Here is a 27,151-nt window from a genome sequence, read left to right on the forward strand (position 1 = left end):
CGTCAGGCTCCTCTGTCCGTGGGATTCTCCAGGCAAGAATACTTGAGTGGGTTGCCTGGCTCTCCTCCAGGGAATCTTCCTGACCCAGGGATTGAACCTCATCTCTTAAGTCTCTTGCATTGGCAGGCGGGTTTTTTTTTACCACCTGGGAAACCCAGAGGATAAGCTTGCTGCTGCTGCTGCTGCTGCTGCTAAGTCACTTCAGCCATGTTCAACTCTGTGCGACCCCATAGACGGCAGCCCACCAGGCTCCCCCATCCCTGGGATTCTCCAGGCAAGGGCACTGGAGTGGGTTGCCATTTCCTTCTCCAAGGCATGAAAGTGAAAAGTGAAACTGAAGTCGCTCAGTCGTGTAAGACTCTTCGCGACCCCATGGACTGCAGCCCACCAGAGAGTTTTTCTGTTTGTTTGTTTTCTGGTTGTGCCAGTGGCTTTCAGAGTCTTAGTTCCCAGACAAGGGACTAAACCCGTGTCTTGAGCAGTGAGAGTGCAGAGTCCTAACCATTGGATGGCCAGGGAATTCCCTAGAGTTGTTGTTGGTAGTTTTCTCTCCTTAATCTCTAACAGATGAAATTCCTTTGTCTCCTTAGCAGCTCTGTAGCATGTTTCCAAATTATGCTCGAGCTCAGGTTGTGCACCCTTTTAACTAAAAGGAGTTTTGATTGAGCTAGCTCCTAGGTGTAGCAGTTTCCTTTCCACTCTAGATGTTTACTAAACATTGATGGACACAGAGGACCCAGTACATAAGATGTGACCCTTTAAACTCTTAGTTTGAGTCACTGTGTGCATAAGAGAAGCTGTAGCTGTGCAGCACCTGGTTTGATGTTTTTAATTCTTTAAGTCTTAGCACCACAAAATAAAATGTATTCTCCCACCAGGGTGTGGATAAATGTTTTTGCAGGGTTAAAATGAGAAACTCATACCCTAAATTTCTCATAAGCCTGTGACATTTCTGATTAGAAAGGGGATGGTACAAATCCTGTCTCATGCTGTAGTGGAAATGCCTTCCAATGTGTTTCCCTAAATTCACAGGCCAGTGTAAAATCTGTATCCCAGATGTTTTAATGCTGGGTTTTTAAATGAAAGTATATAGTAGGCATTTCATAGTGTCACAGCTGCTTTTTTGTTTCTTTTGTGTTGTGAAACTTGCTTAATTTTTTAATTTATTGAACAAACATTCTGTGACAGAATACAAAATGATTTGTGTATTCAGTCAACACTTAAAGGTACTTTCTGTGCACCAGACACTATTCTAAGCATTTTACACACATGAGCACATTTTATTCTCACGATAACCCTGTGAAGTAGGTATGTAATAGTCCTACCAGCCCCTTTTATAGATGAGTCATTGGAGGTACAGCAAGCTAGCCTATGGCAGAGCTGAGATTCCATTGCAGGAATCTTGAACCCAGGGTTTTGGCACTGCTGTCTCATCAGAAAAATATAGCCAGAGATTCCACCCTCCTAACAATTTTTTTCATATTGTTATATTGCTGTCTTGTCCTTATCCTTAGGGAATAATAACTTGACATAATTGCAATCGAAGTGCAGCTCAGACAACCCATTCAACTCCTTTATTTTTCATCTGGAGAAGGAAATGGCAACCCTCTCCAGTATTCTTGCCTGGGAAATCCCATGGACAGAGGAGCCTTGTGGGCTATAGTCCATGGGGTCGCAAAGAGTGGGACATGACTGAGCAACTTTCACACACACACACACATGCACACATTTTTCACTAGCAGAAATTAAAGTGGAGTGTGGTTTTGTCAGGCTCTGTGAGCACTGAGACAGGGTCCTAGAGAGTCTCTGCTGCTGGTCCTCTTGCCTCTTGATTGTGAGGAGTTTTGGACAGGGATCCTGAAAGGGTCTTGGAGGCCAGGATGTGTGTATAGGGAGGCAGTATTTGCCAATCAGGGAGGAAATACTTCTGTATTTTAATAATCATATGACCAGTACTCTTGCCTGGAAAATCCCATGGATGGAGGAGCCTGATAGGCTGCAGTCCATGGGGTCGCGAAGAGTCTTACACGACTGAGCGACTTCAGTTTCACTTTTCACTTTCATGCATTGGAGAAAGAAATGGCAACCCACTCCAGTGTTCTTGCCTGGAGGATCCCAGGGAAGGGGGAGCCTGGTGGGCTGCTGTCTATGGGGTCGCACAGAGTTGGACATGACTGAAGCGACTTAGCAGCAGCAGCAGAAGCATGACCATCCCAGAGCTAATCTGCCAAATGAAGGCCTGGGTTTTATCCCAGGTGGACAGAACAGAAGCTTGTGGCTGACCGTAGGCCATGGAAAGTCTTGCTGTAAGGCTCCAGAACCCCAATTCCTTCCCCAGCCTGTGACCTCAAGTTCCCCTCTGGATGAGAGGAATATTTTATTCTGTACTCAATCATTTTTTGCACTTTTTGGATCTGGAGTTGGGAACCTTTTGAAAGCCTCTGACGCACAAAAGAAAATCAGCCAAGAGCAACAGGGAAATAAAAATAACTCTGTCTGGTCGGCTCTTTTGTTGAGAGAGGGAGAGACTTCTAAGGGCATAAATTGACAAACTTTATATTAAGGACAGGAAAATCAAAGTTCAGTATTCAACAGTGATTTTTTTTTTTTTCCAAAGTAGGCTCTTGCAGACAGTAAGTGAATTTGGATGAAGGAGAATAAGGAATAAACATGGGAAAAAGCAGGTGGTGGAGTGGAAGGGAGAAGCCAGTGTGGAGAGGAACCAGCACAGGGGAAGACAGGGTGCTGAAAGTTTGGTCAGTTCTTTACACAAGCTCGAGCTTCCGTGTGATTCTGCCTAACAATCCCTTTGAAATGTCAAGTGTAGATGAAAATTATCTTTTCTTTGGTTTATCTTAAAGTGACTATTTATTTATGGTTTTTCTATTGAGTTAACATTGATTTATAACATTATGTAAGTTTCATGTGTACAGCATTCCATTTCTACTTCTGGATACACTGTGCTGCGCTCTGCTGTGCTAAGTCCCTTCAGTCGTGTCTGACTCTTTGTGACCCTATGGCCTGTAGCCTGCCAGGTTCCTCTGTCCATGGGATTCTCCAGGCAATAGTACTGGAGTGGGTTGTCATGCCCTCCTTCAGGGGATCTTCCCAACCCAGGGATCCAACCCACATTTCTTACGTCTCCTGCTTTGCCAGGCAGGTTCTTTACCACTAGTGCCACCTGGGAAGCCCCTGTATACACTACAGCCACCAAAATTTTTAGTTACATCTATCTCCATATATTTGATCCCCTTTATCCATTTGATCCTCCCCATCATCCCTCCCACCCCCCCAGCCCTTTCACTCTAGCAACTCACTACTTTGTTCTCTGTATCTATGTGTTTGGTTTGTTTAATTTTTTTTTTTTTTTGCTTTTCTAGTTTGTGTTTTAACAAATGAGTGAAATCATATAGTATTTGTTTTCACTTAACATAATATCCTCAAGGTCCAGTTATACTGTTCAGAAGGCTGGATTTCATCTTTTTCTTGGCTGAGTAATATTCCATTGTAATTATCACGTCTTTTTTTTAAACAGTCATTTATTTTACAAAGTTGTTTAAATCCACTCTTTAGCAACGTTTAAGAGGCATATTTAAAAATGTGTCTTCCAACTTAGTGTTCACTAAAGTTAAAGTCACCAGATATCCTCATGGAGCGTCAGTATTCCTGGGCCTCCACAGGCCTTCTCCATTTGGATCAGTAACATTGTAGCATGAGAGGTTAAACTGTCCACCAGTTAATGTTCATGGCTAGGAATGCCATGCGCCTTTACATTGTCTTCCCACACATGACCTCATTTGCAAGCCAAACAGCATTATTGATGCTTCCATTTACAGTTTAGAATGCTAGGCCTCAGAGAAGCGATTAGTCATGTTCATACATCTAATAATTAATTTTTAATCTGAAGGATTCCACATCTTCTTTATCCATTCATTCATTCATGGGCACTTAGGTTGTCTCCATATCCATTATAAATAATGCTGTAATGAACATAGAGGTGCATATATCTTTTTTAATTAGTGTTTTTTATTATTTGGCTAACTATGCAGAAACAGGACAGCTGGATCATACAGTAGTTCTAGACTTAATTTTTTGAGGGATCTCCATGCTATTTCCCAAAATGGCTGCAGCCGTTTACAGTCCCATCAACAGTGCATGAAGCTTCCCCTTTCTCCACTTCCTTGCCAGCTTGTTATTTCTTGCCTTTTTGATCATAGCCTTTGTAACAGGCATGTGGTGATACCTCATTGTGGTTTTGATTTGGATTTCCATAATAATTAGTGATGTTGAACATTTCTTCATGTGCCCATTAGCCGTCTGTATGTCTTCTTGGAAAAATGTTTATTCATCTCCTCTGCCCATTTTTAAATTGGGTTGTTTGTTTTTTTGTTGTTATATGAGTTCTTTTTATATTTTAGATGTCAACCCTTTATTGAATATATGGTTTGTAAATATCTTCTCCCATTTGGTAGGTTGTCTTTTCATTTTGTTGATAGTTTCCTTTGCTGTTCAGAAACTTTTTAGTCTGATTTAGTCCCACTTGTTCATTTTTACTTTTGTTTCCCTTGCCTGAGGAGACAAATCCAGAAAGATATCGCTAAGACCACTGTCAAAGTGCATACTGCCTATGTTTTCTTCTAGGAGTTTTATGGTTTCAGGTCTTACATTCAAGTCTTTATCTTGAAGTGATCTTATTGTTGCTTAAAACCATTGCTAATCAATAAAGCATGTGGACAAAGAGATACCAGATAACTCTTAGCCCCTGCTTGGGATCTTCATACTAACCTAGACTATTTTTGTTTACACTCTTTTTTATGAATGGATTTTACATATAGCATGATATTAGAATCACTGGGTTTTCAATTATTTTATCGCTTGTCTTCCCCATGAGAGGTCACTGACTGTTTTTTTTCACTTTTGCGTCTCCGCTGCTCATTGTCGTGTACAATTAGGTGTGAGCTGAATCGGTGTGATTCATTTTATTCAAAATATGTAAATATTTCCAGAAAAGAAGATTATTATAATGAATGTTTTACTTATTGATTTGTTCTGCTGTGCCACTTAACTTTCAGAAATAAACTTGTAGAAGTGCAGTGGACAGTCTGTGGCATTTTGAATTTGCAGCCAGTTTACTCATTTCATTGATCTTTTCCTGCAATATTTTCTACCTGAATTCTGATGAAAGAGTCCTTTGAAATAAGGAGATTGGGGAGGTAGCAGAGGATTGAGGTGTGGGTTCCAAAATCATATTATCTTAAGGAAAAAAAGAATCACCTGATAGAATTTTGTAGATGCTAAATATTTCAAAGCTAGGAACATGGAGCAAAGATTTTTTTTACCCTAACCCCGGTCCCAACCCCAATCTGCCACTGTCTTGTCTGGAAATGTAGGGTGATGGGGCAGTGATGAATCAAACCAGGTCTTGTAAAGCAAGTAAGGTAAATAACAGTAAGACACAGTTGAGCCCCACAAGTTCCTCACCAGGAGTAATGACCACAGTCCTTGTCCTAGGAGCCTGAGGACTCGAGCACCATGTGGCCTGAGACAAGTAACTTAAAAGTCCCCTATACCTTGGTTTCCCTATCTGTAGAATGGGGATAAAAATAATACCTATCTCATAGGATTATTGTGGGGACTGCAGGAAACGATGCCTGTGAAGCATTTAGCTTAGAGCCTGGGATTTCCTGGTGCCTCAGTGGTAAAGAATCTGCGTGCCAGTGTAGAGATGCAGGTTCAGTCCCTGGGTCGGGAGGATCCCCTGGAGAAGGAAATGGCAACTCACTCCAGTATTCTTGCCTGGAGCATCCCATGGACAGAAGACCCTGGCGGGCTATAGTCCGTGGGATTGTAAAAGGGTTGGACCCAGTTTAGCAACTAAATAACAACTGGAACATAGAAATGACACAATAAATATTAGTTGCCGTCTTTCGAAAAGCTCTCCCCGCTCCATCCCAGGTCTAGCAGGAGTGACATCCCTAAATAGCCAAGCAAATCACTGTTGGAGGAGACATGGAGGTGGGGCCTTATGGGAATATGGACCAGGGGGAAATGAATTTTTCCTGAGAGGAATTCTTGAGTAAGTATGGCATTCCGTGAGACCCCAGTGATGAGAAGCAATAGGAAAGCTTCAGGCCACAGAGCTAGTTACAGCTAGGGATAATGGGCTATATGCCTTTGATAATCATGCTTTTCGGTATATGTTTTGGCATTAGGTAGAAAATTTGATTTTTTCTTAATTTACAAACATAGGATGGCATTTGGGCTTTGCAGGTGGTGCAGTGGCTTCCCTGGTGGCTCAGCTGGTAAAGAATCCGCCCACAATGCAGGAGACCAATGGCACAGTGGTAAAGAATCCGCCTGCCAAAAGCAGGACATGCAAGAGACATCTCTCGATCCCTGGGTGGGGAAGATCCCCTGGAGAAGGAAATAGCAACCCACTCCAGTATTCTTGCTGGAAAATCCCGTGGACAGAGGAGCCTGCTGGGCTACAGTCCATGGGGTCACAAAGAATCAGACACACTGTTTGCACGCGCACACGCAGGGTGGCATTTATTTATAGTAGGAGAAGCATGATTTGTCTCTCTTTTCCAACGAGTGTATGTATGGAGGTATATTTTTAAAGTATATTTAGAATTAACAATAGGGTGCACTCTGAAGGGAAGAGTGAACTAGTTCATGCTGTGTTGGTATAACATGCCTCCCATCACGTTCCTCGCCTTCATGTTAAATGGCAAGAGGGCGTCACAGGCTTCGCCAGCTTTCTAGGGGTGTGGGTGACACATATCTACATGATTCATAGATGGAAGTGTAGACTGTGTGTCAGTAACCTACACCAGCCGTTTTCGCACTTGAAGGAAAAAATTGTTGTTACTGTCCCCTGCCCTGCCCCTAAGAACTGCTTTTATAAATGAACTCTTCTCTGAAATCCCAGCATGTAGAACACCCTAAGCACAGCCGTTCTTGAGGATTCCTAGATGGGGTCAGTGAACCAGCTGTGTCCTCCCTCCCTGCCCACATCCTGGCAGAGGCAGCTGCCCCTTAGCAGCTGGAACCGTGGGGCTCCTCGGAGCAGACGTGAAAGCACTGCTGTACAGCTGTTGGAGGGAAGAGAAGACGAAGGCCTGAAGAGGGAAAGGAGAGGAAAGGCAGTGGACTGTTTTTTTTTTTTTTTCAGAAGCTTTTGCCAGCGGTGCACGGGAACTGACATGCTGAGAGCTGGTTTTAAATTTTCAGGAATTTCATGAGCCAGTTGTTAAACATGCCATTATGAAACAACAGATTGCCTAAGTTTAGGTTTTAAACTTACGTTAAATGCATTGTATTGAAAACAAAAGTAGTGTCTTGAGTTGGAGATGTAGTTGGAGGTAAAGGAGTACCCCAAGTTGTGCAATGTTCTTAACTATCTTTTCCTATTAGCTACTATAATTTTGGTTTCATACTTTTTTCTCTATCTCAGCTGCATCCACTTTGTATTTTTTCTTCCCAACTTGTATAAGATTTCTTTCTTTCTTTTTTTTTTTTTTTTGTTTAATTGCATTAAGTATGACATCTATCATGGTGTTGAATACAGTCAGGAAGGTCCCTGGAGGAGGGCATGGTAACCCACTCCAGTATTCTTGTCTTGAGAATCCCATGGACAGAGGAGCCTGGCGGGCTACAGTCCATGGTGTCGCAAAGAGTTCAACTCAACTGAAGTGACATAGCGCTCATGCATGTGTGACCGGTAATAGCAGACAATCTTTCTTCCTATTCCTAGGAGAAAACCTTCAACTTCTCCTTAAATGATATTAGCTATACATTTTTAAGTTAATCTTTATTAGACTATAAACTTTTACTTCCCTTTCTCTTTTCTATTACTTTTATAAATTATGAGTGGACATATAGTTATACCAAGTGTGTTTTCCCTTAACTGCATTCACTTTAATCCTTGATTCTATTTGTAGAGATAAGATTCTTCAGACTCAGCTTTCCCCTTCAGGGCAAGCTTGCCCTCTCCTCACTCCCAGTTAGTCATTCTAAGGTCTGGCTAAACAAAATCACCTGGGAGCTTGATTAAATTCAGAGTCCCAGGTTCTGTCATGTACCTACTAAATTGGTTTTTTTGGAGTGGGGGTGACTCAGTGCAGTATAGTGTGAGTTCCTTTGGGATTCTGATGATCCTCCCATGTACCTGCTTGGCCCCTGTGGGCACTTGCTGCCCAGCCCTGGGGGCTCCATGTGCCCGGTGTAGTGTCAAGTCATTTGGGCTACTGGACCCTGGCCACATTGCCAGAGAGTCTTAACTTTTATGTTTGGCCTCAAATTCTCTTCCTGTGAGACAACTTTCAGAGTCTGCCTCTTGGCCCCATGAACCTGTTTCTCAGATAAGGGCCTGACTCCCTGAGCTCAGATCTGTTGGGGCCTAGATTCTCACCTAAGGATACAGCTCTGCATGGTACGTGGAGACTAGCAGGGGAGTCAGCTGTGCTAGGTTTATTCCCACGTTAGCCTCAGTTTTCATCTTTCTGAACTACAGTTGCCCATCTCTGGGGCTGGTCGGGGGGGTTCTGTTTCTGGAACGTACCAACCTGGTTCCACTTCAGGGCTTTGCATTGTGCTGGTCCCTCTGCCAGAAACACCCTTCTTCTGAGTCTGCGTGGCGTGCATCTTTGTGACATTTGGGTCAATGACGAAAGGTTCAAATATCACCTCTCTGAAAAGTCTTTCCCTGACCATCAAATCTGCCTCCCTGCCTAGTCTGCATTACCTTGCTCATAGCCTCACTGTCCTAGCTATTCCTGTGGGTGATTTTCACCCCAGCACTGATCACTGTGAGTTTTTCTTCACGTCTTGAATACTGAGTTTTCTACACATGAACATAAGCTCCATGAGAGCTGGCATTTGCCTGGCATGTAGTAGGTGCTCACTAATTGTAAAATGCCTCTCTGAACTACTGTGTGAGTATGTGATGTTAGTGTGAACCCTGGGTTCCCAGGTGATTCATCAGTTCTTGTTATCACTCTTTCCCGATTCCACAGATGTTACCTTTAGGACAGTGATGCATTGCTGAGATATTACTGCCATTTGGAACAAGGGCCCTCTCAACCGATGGGAAACAAAATCTGTAGCCCTGTATATGAATGTTTCCTTTCATTTGCAGAGAGCGTGTAAGGGTTGATTCAGCTGTAGCTGTTTGTCCTGTGGGTGATTAATCTGTGATAAAATGGATCAATTAAACATGAAAGTAGTGTAAAATAAACCTGATAGATTTGGGGAAATTCCTGTTTTCCTCCCTGTTTGAGTTCTATTGGGGTGGTGTTGGGTGGGGTGATGGGGTAAGAGGGCTATACATCACTCTGTAAGACTCAGGAGTCCAGAAGGACATGCTGGAGATGTTTGTCCTATCTGATGTCACAGGGAACAGAGTTGACTAATGAGGAAGTAAATTTTACAGATCTGTGGCCGAGGAAGGCCAGTAGGGCTGGTGGTGAAAGCCATCACCTTGTGTTTGCTGCTCATACTGGTGCTGGTAAGTTCGTCAGTGGTCTTTTGATGCCAACAGAGTGCTCAGCATGTGCTTGAGCAGCGAAGATGTGGTTCCACTGGCACAGAGTTTGTGGTCTAATACAGTCAGTTAAATATTTATGTGTTTGGGAGGATGGTAGAGGTCAAAGGCATTTCTTTCCCCAATTGTGTACTGAGTTTGCACTCACTATTTTCAATTATTGCTGAAATAAATGTCCATCATGTATATGGACATTTATAGTCAGCTCTTCCTAAAACTCCTTAGGAAGTATAGGAATTTAGGAACAATTTTTGTCTTTTTTTATTTTCTTCAGATTTGTCTTAATTAGATGCTACCCAATGCATTGTTCTCATTCAACGATGAATTTGCTACAGAAATCCCCATGGCAGTCCTCCCTGCTTTCTGTTTCCCACAACCAATCTCCTATGTGCAGGTTTTTTCTCTACTAAACCACATAATTAAACTCTTGTTTTCGTTTTTCAGTAGCTCAGTCAAGTCTGACTTTTTGCAACCATGTGGACTGAAGCATGCCAGCTTCCCTGTACTTTACTATCTCCCAGAGTTTGCTAAAAGTCACGTCCTTTGAATCAGTGATGCCATCTCATCCTCTGTTGTGCCCTTCTCCTCCTGCCTTCAATCTTTTTCAGCAACAGGGTCTTTTCCAGTGTGTTGGCTCTTTGCATAAGGTGGCCAAAGTATTGGAGCTTCAGCTTCAGCATCAACCCTTTCAGTGAATATTCAGGGTTGATTTCCTAATTTAGGATTGCCTGAGTTGATCTCCTTGCAGTCCACTGGACTCTCACAGAGTTTTCTCCAACACCATAGTTCAAAAGCATCAATTCTTCAGCACTTAACCTTCTTTATAGTCCAACTCTCACATCCAAACGTGACTACTGGAAAAACCATAGCTTTGACTATACAGACTTTTGTTGGCAAAGTAATGTCTCTACTTTTTAATATGCTGTCTAGGCTTGTCCTAGCTTTTCTTCCAAGGAACAAGAGTCTTTTAATTTCATGGCTGCAGTCACCATCTGTAGTGATTTTGTAGCCCAAGAAAATAAAGTGTGTCACTGTTTCCATTGTTTTGCCATCTGTTGGCCATGAAGTGATGGGACCGGATGCCATGATCTTAGTATGTAAATATAAATATCATTTATATATAAATTTCCTCTCATTTTAAAGCACCTAAAAGTCTAGCATATAGCAGATCCCAACATGCTTATTGGACTGGCTTGAAATAGAGGGAATAATCCTAAAACTATTTCATTACCTTTACTTCTCAGTAGTTTTGATTTTCTCTTGTATTTCATTAGGAACTTTTGTTCTACAATCCAGTATTTTTTGGTGTTCTTGTTTCTGTGCCAGTTCACACACACAGATATGCTTTAGGGAGTGCTTTTAGTTACGGGCCAATTCTTTTTTTTTTTCTTTTTAATTGAAGTTGTGGGCTGTTGTTTAGTTGTTCAGCCCTGTCCGACTCTCTTTGCGACCGCATGTACTGCAGCACGCTAGGCTTCCCTGTCATTCACCATCTCTCTGAGTTTGCTCAAACTTACGTCCTTTGACTCAGTGATGCCATCCAGCCATCTCAACCTCTGTTGTCCCCTTCTCCTCCTGCCTTCAATGTTTCCCAGCATCAGGGTCTTTTCCAGTGAGTTGGCTCTTTGCATCAGGTGGCTAAAATATTGGAGCCTCAACTTCAGCATCAATCCTTCCAATGAATATTCAGGATTGATTTCCTTAAAGATGGACTGGTTTGATCTCCTTGCAGTCCAGGGGATTCTCAGGAGTCTCCTCTAACACCTCAGTTCAAAAGCATCAATTCTTTGGTGCTAAGCCTTCTTTATGGTCCAACACTCACATCCATACAAGACTACTGGGAAAACCATAGCTTTGACTAAATGGACCTTTGTCGGCAGGTAATGTCTCTGCTTTTTAATATGCTGTCTAGGTTGATCATAGCTTTTCTTCCAAGGAGCAAGCATCTTTTAATTTCATGGCTGCAGTCACCATCTGCACTGATTTTAGAGCCCAAGAAAATAAAGTATGTTACTGTTTCCATTGTTTTCCCAACTATTTGCCGTAAAGTGATGGGATCTGGTGCCATGATCTTCGTTTTTTGAATGTTTTGCGTTTTAAGCCAGCTTTTTCACTCTGCTTTCACATTCATCAAGAGGCTCATTGGTTCCTCTTCACTTTCTGCCATAAGGGTGGTGTCATCTGCATATCTGAGGTTATTGATATTTCTCCCAGCAATCTCTATTCCAGCTTGTACTTCATCCAGCCTGGCATTTTGCATGATGTACTCAGCATATAAGTTAAATAAGCATGGTGACAATATATTTAGCTTTGATGTACTCCTTTCCCAATTTTGAACCAGTTTGTTGTTCATGTCCATTTCTAACTGTTGTTTCTTGACCTGCATACAGGTTTCCAGGAGACAAAGAAGTTGTGGGCAGAGAATTTTTAAATGAAGTTGTGGGTAGACAATTACACTCAGAGACCAGATGACCTGACCATTTGGTCCAGAAAGATGCTTCTAAGTCAAGTGTTGGTGGCTCAGTGGGCAGTCAGTTCCATATGCAGCCCTGGTGTTCTGATACCCCACTGAGGACTCAATACTCCTTTAAGAAGTGTGAGACCCATTCCAGTGAAACTGCAGAAATGTGTCTCAGTTAATGGGGGCTCCAAGGTGCTCTGAGTCTTCATGTCTCAGCACAGAAAGAATTCAGCAAGAGGCAAAGTGAGAGATACTGCTGCTGCTGCTAAGTTACTTCAGTCGTGTCTGACTCTGTGCGACCCCAAAGACGGCAGCCCACCTGGCTCTGCCGTCCCTGGGATTCTCCAGGGAAGAACACTGGAGTGGGTTGCCATTTCCTTCTCCAAGTGAGAGATAAGAAGTGATTTATTAGAATAGGGTACTTGTGAGACTTATAAGCAGGCAGACAAGAAAGTGCCCTGCCCAGATCTTAGTGGGCTATGATTTTATAATCAAAGGAAAAGTGGAGAGGGGGAGAAGACCACCTTCTTCCTCATTCTTGAGCAGATATCAAGCTTCCATCATTAACTTCTCCTCCACATAGGCAGGGGATTTTTCTTGTCCCTACATGATCAAGCCAAGACTGTCATGGTGCAGTGAAAATGAGCAAAAAGGCAATAACATATACTAGAGTGTGGTAAATCATTTCAGGCTTTATATCACCTTTCAGGTATCATATCACCTTTTCCTTATATTTTTGTTTTTAGTGTGTGCAGAGGAACACGTCCTAGGAATTGTTGGCTTGCTGACCTCACTAGGCAGGATGTAAGTCTTTTTCCATTATTGTTTTATTGTTCTGGGGCATGTCTCATGCTTAAGTTGCATTGTTTTATTGCTGAGTAAGCCTGACTGATTTTGTGGTTAAGCAAACCAGCTTTCTTGCGTGATCATTAACTTACTGGGGTCTCTCATACTTTATTCTCTACTTGCAATCTCCTAGTGGGATTAGCTATTTAATCACCTATTTTGTCCCTTTACTCTGTCTTTATCACCAGCTTAACTGACTCTGTAAATGGCAAAATAAATGCTGGCCTGTGGGTCAGTTTCCAGGAAGATTAGGTAATATACCTAGAGTTGGGTCTTTAGATCTGGCTAGACAGGTATGAAGAATTTCCTACTACAATCAAGTAAAGGCTGCAATATCAATTTAGAACATGCTGAGAAGTCATTATTATATTACATGGTAATTAAGCACAAGTTAGGCATAAAGGATAAGCACCTCACTTAATGGACTGTAATCAGAATTATTTTAACACAACCCAGGCAAGCATTTCATTCTCATTCTTTCTCATGAAACCAGTGCTTGTGTTGGCACTGTCTCCTAATTCCATCCAGGATTTTTTTTCTCAATTTATTTGTTTACTTACTGAGGCATAGACCCTTGATCTGATGATTTCTATACAGTAAATTTTTTTACACCCTGATTTCCTAGTACCAGTGGCTCAGGAAGGCTATGAAATCTCCCATAACTTAAAAGGACCATATGTTCGTTGAGAAGGAATTACTAGAAATGATGAATGTAATTTTTATTCTTTGTCATGACTCACAAACCAAGTTGGGTCTGGGGCAGGGAGGTGATGCCTGACTTCAGATAAGGCTTGTGTTTCTTTGGCCTTGGGGTCCTCCTCACCAGCACGCCCAGAGCTGATGCAGAGCAAGAGAGAGTGCACAGCTCTGGGGCAGAGGAGAGTGACTACCTCAGCTGGCAGTGTAATAGGTCCTGAATGGGTCTCTGGGCTCACCAGCCACCCTCGAACCTCTTCTCAGAGGACAGGCCTGGTGAACTCTTTTGGCCTAAGTAGAGGCTTGATTTTCTTCGACGTGTAGATCCATTGCTTAATGCTGCAAAAATGGGCCTAGAATTATATTCATAAAGGATGTTTAAGTGACCATGATTAATTGAAAATACCCTCATCATTTAGTTCTGCCTTGTACCCCTCAGCATTGTAATCAGTCCACTTTGATCTTATCCAATTTACCTTCCTACTGTTGCTGATTGTTGATTGAAAAAAAAAATGCAGGAAAAAGATAGCTCTGAGGGGCTGCTGTGAAGAAGTAAGGGAGGAGCCAGGATATGTAGGACTTCTTGCAACAAAAACCAGGTAGTTGGAACATCCAGAGGTTGCTGTGAAAGAAAACCAGACATCTCAAGTTAATGAATTTAGTGCTTTTCTGTGTATGGGAAGATGCAAAAGTCTGGGTTCATTAAAATTATTCCTTTGACACCTGACCTGCCTCTTGAGAACCCTATATGCAGGTCAGGAAGCAACAGTTAGAACTGGACATGGAACAATAGACTGGTTCCAAATAGGAAAAGGAGTACGTCAAGGCTGTATATTGTCACCCTGCTTATTTAACTTATATGCAGAGTACATCATGAGAAACTCTGGGCTGGAAGAACCACAAGCTGGAGTCAAGATTGCTGGGAAAAATATCAATAACCTCAGATATGCAGATGACACCACCCTTATGGCAGCAAGTGAAGAGGAACTAAAAAGCCTCTTGATGAAAGTGAAAGAGGAGAGTGAAACAGTTGGCTTAAAGCTCAACATTCAGAAAATGAAGATCATGGCATCTGGTCCCATCACTTCATGGGAAATATATGGGGAAACAGTGGAAACAGTGTCAGACTTTATTTTTTGGGGCTCCAAAATCATTGAAGATGGTGATTGCAGCCATGAAATTAAAAGATGCTTACTCTTTGGAAGGAAAGGTTTGACCAACCTAGATAGCATATTGAAAAGCAGAGATATTACTTTGCCAACAAAGGTCTAGTCAAGGCTATGGTTTTTTCCAGTGGTTATGTATGGATGCGAGAGCTGGACTGTGAAGAAAGCTGAGCGCCAAAGAATTGATGCTTTTGAACTGTGGTGTTGGAGAAGACTCTTGAGAGCCCCTTGGACTGCAAGGAGATCCAACCAGTCCATTCTAAAGGAGATCAGTCCTGGGTGTTCATTGAAAGGACTGATGTTGAAGCTGAAAGTCCAATACTTTGGCCACCTCATGGGAAGAGTTGACTCATTGGAAAAGACTCTGATGCTGGGAAGGATTGGAGGCAGGAGGAGAAGGGGACGAGAGGATGAGATGGCTGGATGGGATCACTGAGTCGATGCACATGAGTTTGAGTGAACTCCAGGAGTTGGTGATGGACAGGGAGGCCTGGCTTGCTGCGATTCATGGGGTCACAAAGAGTCAGACACAACTGAGCAACTGAACTGAATTGAACTTAGCTATCTAGGGCCAGTATCCTGCTTTTCTCCATCCTGAATCCCCTTAGGATGCACAGTTGGAGGTGGCTGCAGTGGTTGTTGGCTTGATGGTCACAACATCTTTTGCTTACTGATATGGCAGGTGGTATTTCTCATTCACATGATTATACCCGGGTCCTCTGCACTGCAGACAGATTCTTTACCCTCTGAGCCACGAGGAAGCCCTATACAAGAGTAGGACAATCTTACTCCACAAGTGTGGGTATTACCTGGATTCAGTGGCTTAAGTGCTTTTCCCTTCCCTTTAAAGTTTCTTTTGGTTTCACATTTTAAGGGTCTATCATTTTACAAATAAGTCATGAAAAAATAGAAAACAGGTTTTACTATTCTCACATGACAGCCATCACAAAACTCATAAGGAAGAACAGGACTTAAGAAGTAACAAGTCTCTAAAAATTCCAAAGATTGAGAGAAAAGGAATGAAATATCAAGAATTTAGCCAACTTTAAATAGAAGGCCCCAAATACATGAGAAATTTAAAAAGGCATTCATGTTGGTCCATGTGAGGTTTTGTTTTGTTTTGTTTTTTTCATATTTGCATGTTTTGGTCAAAATCTGTTTACTTAAAAAGTAATCTTGAATAATTCAATAATCTCTTAATAATTCAAAAAGTAGAAGATAACCACAATACAGTATAATGTGGTTTTAAAAAGGCTGAGTTTGCCTCAAAAAACCATTCTGTGAGCATAATTTACTTGTTAATAGAGACCCCAGTGTGAAGTTTGAACAATATTTCTTCAGTGACTGCTTATCCTTCTGTTCCTATAGAGTTTCACCTTTCATGTAAACAGGGCATCTCTAAGTAAACCTTCTTGGCCAGCTCAACTAATTCATCATTTTGAAGATGACAGATTGAAAATGGCCTGATGTGTTTATTTTACAATCTGTCGTAATTAGGTAATGCATTTCCTCCTCACTGTAGACTTCTATGCATGGATTCAAATGGTCTAAATTCCCTATCAGAAACTGTGGATGTGCTGCAAAGAACTCTGGTCTGTTATGCAGGATAACCTGAGTTCTGGTTTTGTCTCAGCAACTAGCTCAATGTGAGCCTGGGCAATTTATTTTCGGAAATTCCGCCAGTCCTCTTATCTGTTTCAGACCGGGCCTCTGGAGGTAGGATGAATTCGTCTTGATCCTCACCACTGCCCTCGGGGGATTTATGGTCTAGTGCAGCCGTTCTCACACTCCACTGTGCCTAGGATTCCCCTGGAGGGCTCTGAGGGCTCAGAGTGCCGGGCTTCACCCTAGAGTTTCTGAGCCAGTAGGTTGGCTGAGCTGAGAATTTTTGCATTTCTAACAAGTTCCCAGATGCTGCTGATGCTGCTGGTTTGGGGACTGTGATTTGAGAACCACTGGTCTAATGGTTTAGCTGACACATCAGTAACCACAATTCAAAGATTAAATGCTGTGAAATAAGTACAAGTAATGTGCAGTAGGAAACAGAGTGTGGAGAAGTGAGTCAAAAGATTAACAACCAGCTGGAGATCTGAGAAGCCCTCATGGAAGAGAGAGAGGTTAAGCAGGATCTTAACAAGTGGATAAAGCCTAGACAGGTAGGACATTTGGGAGGCTGATGCTACCCAAGTCTCCTGATGGGAGGGAGAGTGCAGGCTGTGTAGGGGAGCAGGGATGTCGGCTAGCCTAGATGGACTGGAGGGTTGATATGGGGGAAGGAACAACCAGAAACATGGAATTGAGAATGAGAGAGCTGGAAATTTAAACTAAATATGTTTTTGTATTTTGTATTTTGGCAACCAGGAAACAGCACGATCAGAGTCACATTTAATAAGGGCAACTCCAGCAATGCGATGGATGGCTTGGAAAGAGAAAGAATGATTTCAGGGGAGCTGGTTAGGAATGACTGGGGATTAGACTGGTTAGGAATTCTAAGCAAGAAAAGCATGAAGTGGGGAGGATTTGTGCAGAAACCACAGATTTGGTCATTGATTGGTTCCTACGGATCAAAGAGATGGAAAGGTCAAAAGAGATAGAGGATTCAAGTCTGAGTTGTTGGGGAGGAACGAGGGTGGCTGGATCTCTCAGGGGAAGTAGTTTGATAAAAAAAAAAGATGAACCTAGTGGGACCTTGGTTTCATGAGGAGGGGACTGAATCAGGTACCCTTAGAGGTCTCTTTTTGTACAGTTCTAATCAATGTTTTGAGGGTTGTTGATTGTCTTAAATATTACAGAATATTTTTGTACAGAAAGTAAACGGCTTATATGTAACAGGTACTGATATATTTGGGCTTCCCCAGTGGTTTAGGAGTAAAGAATCCATCTGCAATGCAGGAGGCTTGGGTTTGATCCCTGGGTCAGGAAGATTTTCTGGAGGAGGACATGGCAACCCCCTCCAGTATTCTTGCCAGGAGAATCCTGTGAACAGAGGAGTCTGGTGGGCTATAGTCCATGGGGTTGCAAAGAGTTGAACTGAAGTTACTGAGCATGCACATGTGCACACACTCATATATTTGTGGATCGGTTGATCAGGGTTAATTATTAGCTGTCAGATATTTGCATTTGTAAATAGGCTTCTTTTCTGAACTTTTCTTCATTTTGCTTATGGTTTTCTTAGTATGTTGACTTGCTCTTCCTCCATTTTATGTACTATGCATGTGAACATGTTTTTGGTATATGTTCTATGTGTATATGTATATATATGTGTTTTTTTTTGAATGAGTATAGCAAATATTTTAAACCCTCTGGCCTCATTCTTCCATTATAATCATCACACTCTGTATTGGTATATTTGTGCACATCCCTAACTTTCCCTCTGGATATAAACTTGTTTTGAGTAAAGAGCATGTCTTACTCAGTTTTGTTTTCCTTCCTACAGTCTCATAAGTGCTTGTATAAAGTGGCTAGAAATGTTTGAGGGATTGGGTTGAATCACTGAGTAAAAGTCTATTACTCCCCGCTTCTTTAGGGAGAGACAAAATGGTTCAGGCAATAAAACATAATTGTTTACAGAGAAATGGAAATCCATGTATCCTGGGAGGCTGAAAAAGGAAACATTTAATTCAGGAGACCTTCAGGACTAGAGTAGAGATATTCATGGGCACTTTAGGAACCCGAAGCAGAAGCCCATAAAAACAAGGAGCGTTTTCAGCTCTGTCTTAAATTAGCTCTTGAAAACCTTGTGCCAGACCTCCGTTTTTTTCATTTGTAAGTTTATAGTTGTAGTACCTTCCTGCACATCCTTTGGGGAGAAGTCTAGGCAGAGGGAACGGCAGGAACAGAGCATCAGAGATGGAAGAAAGTGTGTGCATTTTTTGTGACCAGTGTGATACGCTTGGGAATGAAGCAGGAGAGGAGGTAGAAGTCCAGGTGCAGAGGGCCATTGCTGTTGAGATAGGAAGCTTGGACCCTATCCAATGGGAGAGTCTTGGGCTAGGTAGTTTACTTGGGAATGCCATCTGGGGAGCAGGAGTGCAGGACCAGAGTTACACGAGGAAGGAAGCAAAACCAGTACAAAGAGGAGTTTATTGAGTTGGCTGTTGTTCTCAACAATTAGTTGTTTGTTCACAAGGGGTCTTCTTAGGGAAAGGCGTATGAAATGTGTCTCAGCATAGTTCAGCTGGAGAAAAATACGGGAGAGAATTTTATTCATTTTTCTCATCTCCCATTGATTAAAGGCAGCCTGACTTTTTCAGACTGGGCATGTTTGACTGCCATGCAGGTTCCCCTGGGCACCTCATGAAACAGCATCAGAGGAGCTTGGGATGGAGAGGCCCTGGCAGGTTTCACATGTGGAGAGCTGGCTGGATTCTTCATGGAACTGGCTGCCATTGCTATGGCAGGAATACGAGGTGAGTTTGAGAGGATCTGAAGTCGTGCATAAAAGGTGGCTGACACAGGGAGCTACTGAGGGAATTTTAACAAAGGAACCAGCTGATCAGGTTTATACAATGGTGTCCTTGTTTTTTGTTTTCTCTTTTTTGGTCACGCCGTGCGGCAGAGGATCTTAGTTCCTCAACCAGGGATCAAACCCTTGCCCCCTGCTCTGGGACTGTTGGCGTCTTAACCACCGGATTACCAGGGAAGTCCTACAGTGGAGTGCTTGTAAATGTTTAGCAAATGTTTAATCAGCTGTCCAGAAAAATAAGTGCATCAGTAATAACTTTTACTGATATAAAAGGATGTATAGTACACAGTTTACAAATAATGATAGAATAGACAATATTCTTTATTGTAAAGTCCGCATAGCTAATTGATTCTGACAGGTTGGCAGTTTTCACTGAAGTCTTGTATGCATAGCCAATCTATGGTTACAGCTGAGGAGAGAGGATAGCTGATGCTTTCCTGTTACGGGATGCAGTAAGATGAAAGTGAAACAACGAAGGCATAGCCCAGAACTTCCGTTGCTCATTAAACATCTTCATGAATTGAATAGTATAGAAGAATAGTTTCTCAACTTTTTGTTACATTCACAATATAACTACAACGGGCACCACACATTAACATTTTCTCTCTCACTTTCTTAAGCTTAGACAATCAACTGAACAAAAAACAAAAAACAAAAAAAAAAGCTTTGATTTGTCAATTTCCATATGAAAACATACCCATCATGACCAATTTCAAGTTACAGGGAATTAGGAAAGGATATACAGTAGATAACATTATAATAGCATTTCCACAGATAATAAAACAGAACTAAGTAACCCAAGAGCATAGATATTGCTCGCATGTACTAGAACAATAAAGAAGGGATGAATTTCAAGTGTTTATTACCTTTGGGATAATATAATTTATTTCATTGTTTAAATTTATATAATTTAAGTGTTAATCCTTGTTAATGTTTAACAACTGATGTATAAAATTTCTGAAAATTTACCAGTCAGTTCTCAGAATCTAGGATCAACCAGCTCAGAACACTCCTGGAGTTATAGTTTTAGGAGATCTGGTAGCAATCTGTAGGAACATTTTGAAGGAAAGTAGTCCAGGGTTCGGGGGGGAATGTACCTGAGCTATGTTAGAAGTCCACATCTAAGGTCAGGAGTGGGGGCTGCACTTTGCTAGAGCGGCCGTGAGGAGATACCCTACGTCTGATGGCAAAGGAGAAGCCCCAGCGAGATGATAGGAGGGGCAAATTCGCATTTAGAGTCAAAGCCCATTCCCGCCAGAGATGCTCAGAAGGCTCAAACAAACCTTGTGTGCACCAGGACCCAAAGACTCCACAGAGTCTGAGACAGAACTGTGTTTGAGTGTCTCCTGTGGAGGTACGGGTCAGCAGTGGACTGCCGCAGAGGCGGGGGCTCTGGGTGCAGCAGACTTGGGTGTGGCATAAGCCCTCTTGGAAGGGGTTGCCATTAACCCCACCATAGTGCTGCCAGAACTTACACAGGACTGGGAAATAGACTCTTGGAGGGCACAGACAGAACCTTGTGTGCACCAGACCCAGGAGAAAGGAGCAGGCCCCACAAGAGACTTAACCCAGACTTGCCCAGGAGCGTCCAAGAGTCTCCAGTGGAGGTGTGGGTTGGTGGTGGCCTGCTGCAGGGCTGGGGGCACTGAGTGTGGCAGTGCATGCATGGGACCTTTTGAAGGAGGTCACCATTATCTGCATTATCTCCACCATAGTTTGGTCCCAGGTAAATGACAGGGAGGGAACACAGCTCCACCCATCAACAAAAAATTGTATTAAAGATTTACTGAGCATGGGTCTGCCCATCAGAACAAGACCCAGTTTCCCCCTCAGTCAGTCTCTCCCATCAGGAAGCTTCCGTAAGCCTCTTATCCTTCTCCATCAGAGGGCAGACTGAAAACCACAATCACAGAAAACTAACCAATCTGATTACATGGACCGCAGCCTTGTCTAACCCAATGAAGCTATGAGCCATGCTGTGTAGGGCCACCCAAGATGACCCAAGGGTCATGGAGAGTTCTGACAAAATGTGGTCCAGTGGAGAACGGAATGGCAAACCACTTCAGTATTCTTGCCTTGAGAACCCCATGAACAGTATGAAAAGGCAAAAAGATAGGACACTGAAAGATGAACTCCCCAGGTCAGTAGGTGCCCAATATGCTACTGGAGATCAGCAGAGAAATAACTCCAGAAAGAATGAAGAGACGGAGGCAAAGCAAAAACAACACCCAGTTGTGGATGTGACTGGTGATAGAAGCAAAGTCTGATGTTGTAAAGAGCAAATTGCATAGGAACCTGGAATGTTAGGTCCATGAATCAAGGCAAATTGGAAGTGGTCAAATGGGGGATGGCAAGAGTGAATGTCAACATTTTAGGAATCAGCTAACTAAAATGAACTGGAATGGGTGAATTTAACTCAGATGACCATTATATCTACTACTGTGGGCAAGAATCCCTTTGAAGAAATGGAGTAACCATCTTAGTCAACAAAAGAGTCTGAAATGCAGTACCTGGATGCAATCTCAAAAACGACGGAATGATCCCTGTTCATTTCCAAGGCAAACCATTCAGTATTACAGTAATCCAAGTCTATGCCCCAACCAGTAACGCTGAAGAAGCTGAAGTTGAACAGTTCTATGAAGACCTACAAGACCTTCTAGAACTAACATCCAAAAAAGATGTCCTTTTTATTATAGGTGACTGGAATGCAAAAGTAGGAAGTCAAGAAATACCTGGAGTAACAGGCAAATTCACCCTTGGAGTACAGAACGAAGCAGGGCAAAGGCTAACAGAGTTTTGCCAAGAGAACACACTGGTCATAGCAAACACCCTCTTCCAACAACACAAGAGAAGACTCTACACCAGATGTGGACAAGGGACATCACCAGATAGTCAACACCGAAATCAGAATGATGATATTCTTTGCAGCCAAAGATGGAGAAGCTCTATACAGTCACCAAAAACAAGACCAGGAGCTGACTATGGCTCAGATCACGAACTCCTTATTGCCAAATTCAGACTTAAATTGAAGAAAGTAGGGAAACCACTAGACCATTGAGGTATGACCTAAATCAAATCCCTTACTATTATACAGTGGAAGTGACAAATAGATTCAAGTGATTAGATCTGATAGACAGAGTGCCTGAAGAAATATGGATGGAGGTTCGTGACATTGTACGGGAGGCAGGGATCAAGACCATCCCCAAGAAAAAGAAATGCAAAAAAGTAAAATGGCTGTCTGGGGAGGCCTTACAAAGCTGTGAAAAGAAGAGAAGTAAAAAGCAAAGGAGAAAAGGAAAGACATACCCATTTGAATGAAGAGTTCCAAAGAATAGCAAGGAGAGATAAGAAAGCCTTCCTCAGTGATCAAAACAACAGAATGGGAAAGACTAGAGATCTCTTCAAGAAAATTAGAGATACCAAGGGAACATTTCATGAAAAGATGGGCTCAATAAAGGACAGAAATGGTATGGACCTAATAGAAGCAGAAGATATTAAGAAGAGGTGGAAAGAATACACAGAAGAACTATGCAAAAATGATCTTCATGGCCCAGATAATCACGATGGTGTGATCACCGACCTAGAGCCAGACATCCTGGAATGTGAAGTCAAGTGGGCCTTAGGAAGCATCACTATGAACAAAACTAGTGGAGGTGATGGGATTCCAGTTGAGCTGTTCCAAATCCTAAAGATGATACTGTGAAAGTGCTGCACTCAATATGCCAGCAAATTTGGAAAACTCAGCAGTGGCCACAGGACTTGGGGGGAAAAGGTCAGTTTTCATTTCAATCCCAAAGCAAGGCAATGCCAAAGAATCCTCAAACTACTGCGCAATTACACTCATCTCACACTAGCAAAGTAACGCTCAAAAGTCTCCAAGCCAGGCTTCAACAGTACGTGAACCGTGAACTTCCAGATTTTCAAGCTGGTTTTAGAAAAGGCAGAGAAACCAGAGATCAAATTGCCAACATCCACTGGTTCATCAAAAAAGCAAGAGAGTTTCAGAAAAACATCTATTTCTGCTTTATTGACTATGCCAAAGCCTTTGACTGTGTGGATCACAATAAACTATGGAAAATTCTTAAAGAGATGGAAGTACCTGACCACCTGACCTGCCTCTTGAGAAATCTGTATGCAGGTCAGGAAGCAACAGTTAGAACTGGACATGGAATAACAGACTGGTTCCAAATAGGGGAAGGAGTACGTCAAGGCTGTATATCGTCACCCTGCTTATTTAACTTATATGCAGAGTACATCATGAGAAATGCTAGGCTAGATGAAACACAAGCTGGAATCAAGACTGCCGGGAGAAATATTAATAACCTTAGGTATGCAGATGCCACCACCCTGATGGCAGAAAGTGAGGAAGAACTAAAGAGCCTCTTGATGAAAGTGAAAGAGGAGAATGAAAAAGTTGGCAAAAAGGTCAGCATTCAGAAAATTAAGATCATGGCATCTGGTCCCATCACTTCATGGCAAATAGATGGGGAAATGGTGGAAACAGTGGCTGACTTTATTTTGGGGGGCTCCAAAATCACTGCAGATGGTTACTGTAGCCATGAAATTAAAAGATGCTTACTCCTTGGAAGAAAAGTTATAACCAACCAAGACAGCGTATTAAAAAGCAGAGACATTACTTTGCCAGCAAAGGTCCGTCTAGTCAAGGCTATGGTTTTTCCAGTAGTCATGTATGTATGTGAGAGTTGGACTCAAAAGAAAGCTGAGAGCCAAAGAATTGATGCTTTCGAACTGCGGTGTTGGAGAAGATTCTTGAGAGTCCCTTGGACTGCAAGGAAGTCCAACCAGTCCATCCTAAAAGAGATCAGTCCTGAATATTCATTGGAAGGACTGATGCTGAAGCTAAAACTCTGATACTTTGACCACCTGATGTGAAGAACTGACTATTTGTAAAGACCCTGATGCTGGGAAGATTGAAGGTAGGAGGAGAAGGGGATGACAGAAGATGAGATGGTTGGATGGCATCACTGACTCAATGGACATGAGTTTGAGTAAACTCCGGGAAGTGCTGATGGACAGGGAGGCTTGGCGTGCTGCAATTCATGGGCTTGCAAAGAATCAGACACGACTGAGCAACTGAACAGAACTGAACCATTTTAGACATGAAAAGTGGGACACAGACTTAGGAAATGTCTTCGGGTCCCACAAGCATGAGGCTTCAAAGGAAGTTCAGTTACTACAGACAATGCAAATTTCACTGGTTTTTGTCCAAATATGGATATGTAGGACTTTTAGTAAGTCTCCTCCAGATATTCTTGGAGCCTCTGAGATATCTTACTTGTCTTTCCTTTTTGGCCTTCCTGTTGATGACTATGGGTCAAGGGGATTTGAAGGTGAGGTCCCACCCCTGCCAGAGCTGAGAATGGGATCCGGGCCAAAGAAGCCATCTGCTAGACTGCTTTCCTAAGTTTGGAGATCTGGGAGAGGGAGCTTTCAAAGGATGTTGGAACCCAGCATTTGCCCCACAGAAATTTATCTCCAGGAACATGAAGTCACTGGGTTTCTCTGTGACTCACAGAGGCAGGGGGAAGACAGCCTGCTCCATTTCTTCCTGTAACCGCTCACTGTCGCAGCCCCAGCCAGGCTGGAGCTGGCAAGAAAACGTCCCCTCCCCTCTCCTGGTGTGGCCCCCGGAAGTCATGGAAGTGTCTCTAAGACGTCCCTCTCCCCTTGCAGAGCAGCTGGTGCAGTTGAGTTCCTGACCACCAGGAGCCCTTCTGACCCATCTGATCTCCCAGAGCATATGGATTTCATATGGGGGTTGTATAGCCTCCACTGCTCTTAGCACAAAAGTGAGGTGGAGCAGATAAGGGCTTCCCTGGTGGCACCAGTGGTGAAGAACTCGCCTGCCAGTGCAAGAGACAGAAAAGATTCAAGTTCAGTCCCTGGGTCAGGAAGATCCCCTGGAGGAGGGCATGGCTACCCACTCCAGTATTCTTGCCTGGAGAGTCCCATGGACAGAGGAGCCTGGCAGGCTACAGTCCACAGGGTCACAAAGAGTCAGAAATGACTGAAGCAACTTAGCACACATGTACGGAGTAGATGAAAGGTGGAAGTGGGCCCTGGAAATGTGGTGGGGCCAGTAACTGAGCCATGGAGTATGGTTCAGTTCAGTTCAGTCGCTTAGTGAAAGTGAAGTGAAGTCGCTCAGTCGTGTCTGACTCTTTGCGACCCGTGGACTGTAGCCCACCAAGCTCCTCCGTCCATGGGATTCTCCAGGCAAGAATACTGGAGTGCGTTGCCATGTCCTTCTCCAGGGGATCTTCTCAACCTAGGGATTGAACCCAGGTCTCCCACATTGCAGGCAGATGCTTTAACCTCTGCCTTAAATACAAGAATACAGTCTCTCAGAAAACCTCCTATAGAGACTAACATCAAAGATTTCAAGGGAGGAAAGGAAGCCATGTTGAAAGAAGAAGGGGGAGGAGGCGGGAGAGGGGGGCGAAAAGGGTGCCTTACAGACGTCTCCTGCCACCTACAGATACCCAGGCATTATGGGACTTTTCCCTGGGCCTCCAGAGAAGGGAGGACTGGAACTCGGCCCTACCAGAAATCAGACCAGACCAGAACCAGAATTCAAGTTCTCTACCAAGAGGAGGTGATCAGTCTCCAATCCTCAGCTCAGGCTGAGGGCCCTTCGACCAGATTCCTGCGTCCAGGACTGGGGGACTAGAAAAATGGGGAAGGATAAGAAGGGTTAAGGAGAGGAAATAGAGAGGGAAGAGGAAAGAGGTCAATAAAGTCTCCTGTTCCTTACCCAGTCGCTTAGTCGTGTCTGAATGTTTGTGACCCCATAAACTGCGGCTCACTAGGCCTCCCTATCCATCACCAACTCCCAGAGTCCACCCAAACCTATGTCCATCAAGTCAGTGATGCCATCCAACCATCTCATCCTCTGTCATCCTCTTCTCCTCCTGCCCTCAAACTTTCCCAGCATCAGGGTCTTTTCCAATGAGTCAGCTCTTCGCATTAGGTAGCCAAAAGTATTGGAGTTTCAGCTTCAACATCAGTCCTTCCAATGAACACCCAGGACTGATCTCCTTTTGGACTACTTGGATCTCCTTGTAGTCCAAGGGACTCTCAAGAGTCTTCTCCAACAACACAGTTCAAAAGCATCAATTCTTCAGTGCTCAGCTTTCTTCATATTCCAAGTCTCACTGGAAAAACCATAGCCTTGACTAGACGGACCTTTGTTTGCAAAGTAATATCTCTTCTTTTTAATATACTGTCTAGGTTGGTCATAACTTTCCTTCCAAGGAGTAAGCGTCTTTTAATTCATGGCTGCAGTCACCATCTGCAGTGATTTTGGAGCCCCAAAAAATAAACTCAGCCACTGTTTCCACTGTTTCCCCATCTATTTGCCATGGAGTGATGGGACTGGATGCCACCATCTTAGTTTTCTGAATGCTAACCTTTAAGCCAACTTTTTCACTCTCCTCTTTCACTTTCATCAAGAGGCTCTTTAGTTCTTCTTCACTTTCTGCCATAAGGGTGGTGTCATCTGCATATCTGAGTTTATTGATATTTCTCCCGGCAATCTTGATTCCAGCTTGTGTTTCATCCAGCCCAGCATTTCTCACGATGTACTCTGCATATAAGTTAAATAAGCAGGGTGACAATATACAGCCTTGACGTACTCCTTTTCCTACTTGGGACCAGTCTGTTGTTCCATGTCCAGTTCTAACTGTTGCTTCCTGACCTGCATACAGGTTTCTCAGCAGGCAGGTCAGGTGGCCTGGTATTCCCGTCTCTTTCAGAATTTTCCACAGTTTATTGTGATCCACACAGTCAAAGGCTTTGGCATAGTCAATAAAGCAGAAATAGATGTTTTTCTGGAACTCTCTTGTTTTTTCGATGATCCATACTCCATGTGGCTGGGCTGTGGGAAGGGGAGCAGGATGGAATGAGGTTTGAGGTAGAGAAGTTTAATCTTGCTCAGTTCTGAATTTCATAAA

The 27,151-nt window shown here is 43.0% G+C and overlaps 1 protein-coding gene across 7 annotated transcripts in view; it reads left to right on the forward strand.

Moving 5' to 3' along the window:
• The window catches only part of PLD1 (phospholipase D1), a 283,431-nt gene that overhangs the window by 2,636 nt on the left and 253,644 nt on the right, over positions 1–27,151 (forward strand). The window contains exons 2-3 of one of the 7 annotated variants that reach the window (XM_018047786.1): positions 12,752–12,809; positions 18,993–19,122. The exons of 5 other annotated variants lie outside the window; for them this stretch is intronic. In XM_018047786.1, coding sequence (XP_017903275.1) covers positions 19,010–19,122 — 113 coding nt within the window. In that variant the 5' untranslated portion in view covers positions 12,752–12,809; positions 18,993–19,009. The remainder of the gene's footprint in view (positions 1–12,751; positions 12,810–18,992; positions 19,123–27,151) is intronic. One more of the 7 variants, XM_018047802.1, reaches the window with a different exon arrangement.

Source organism: Capra hircus, chromosome 1 (genome assembly GCF_001704415.2).
Source record: "Capra hircus breed San Clemente chromosome 1, ASM170441v1, whole genome shotgun sequence".
NCBI lineage: Eukaryota > Metazoa > Chordata > Mammalia > Artiodactyla > Bovidae > Capra > Capra hircus.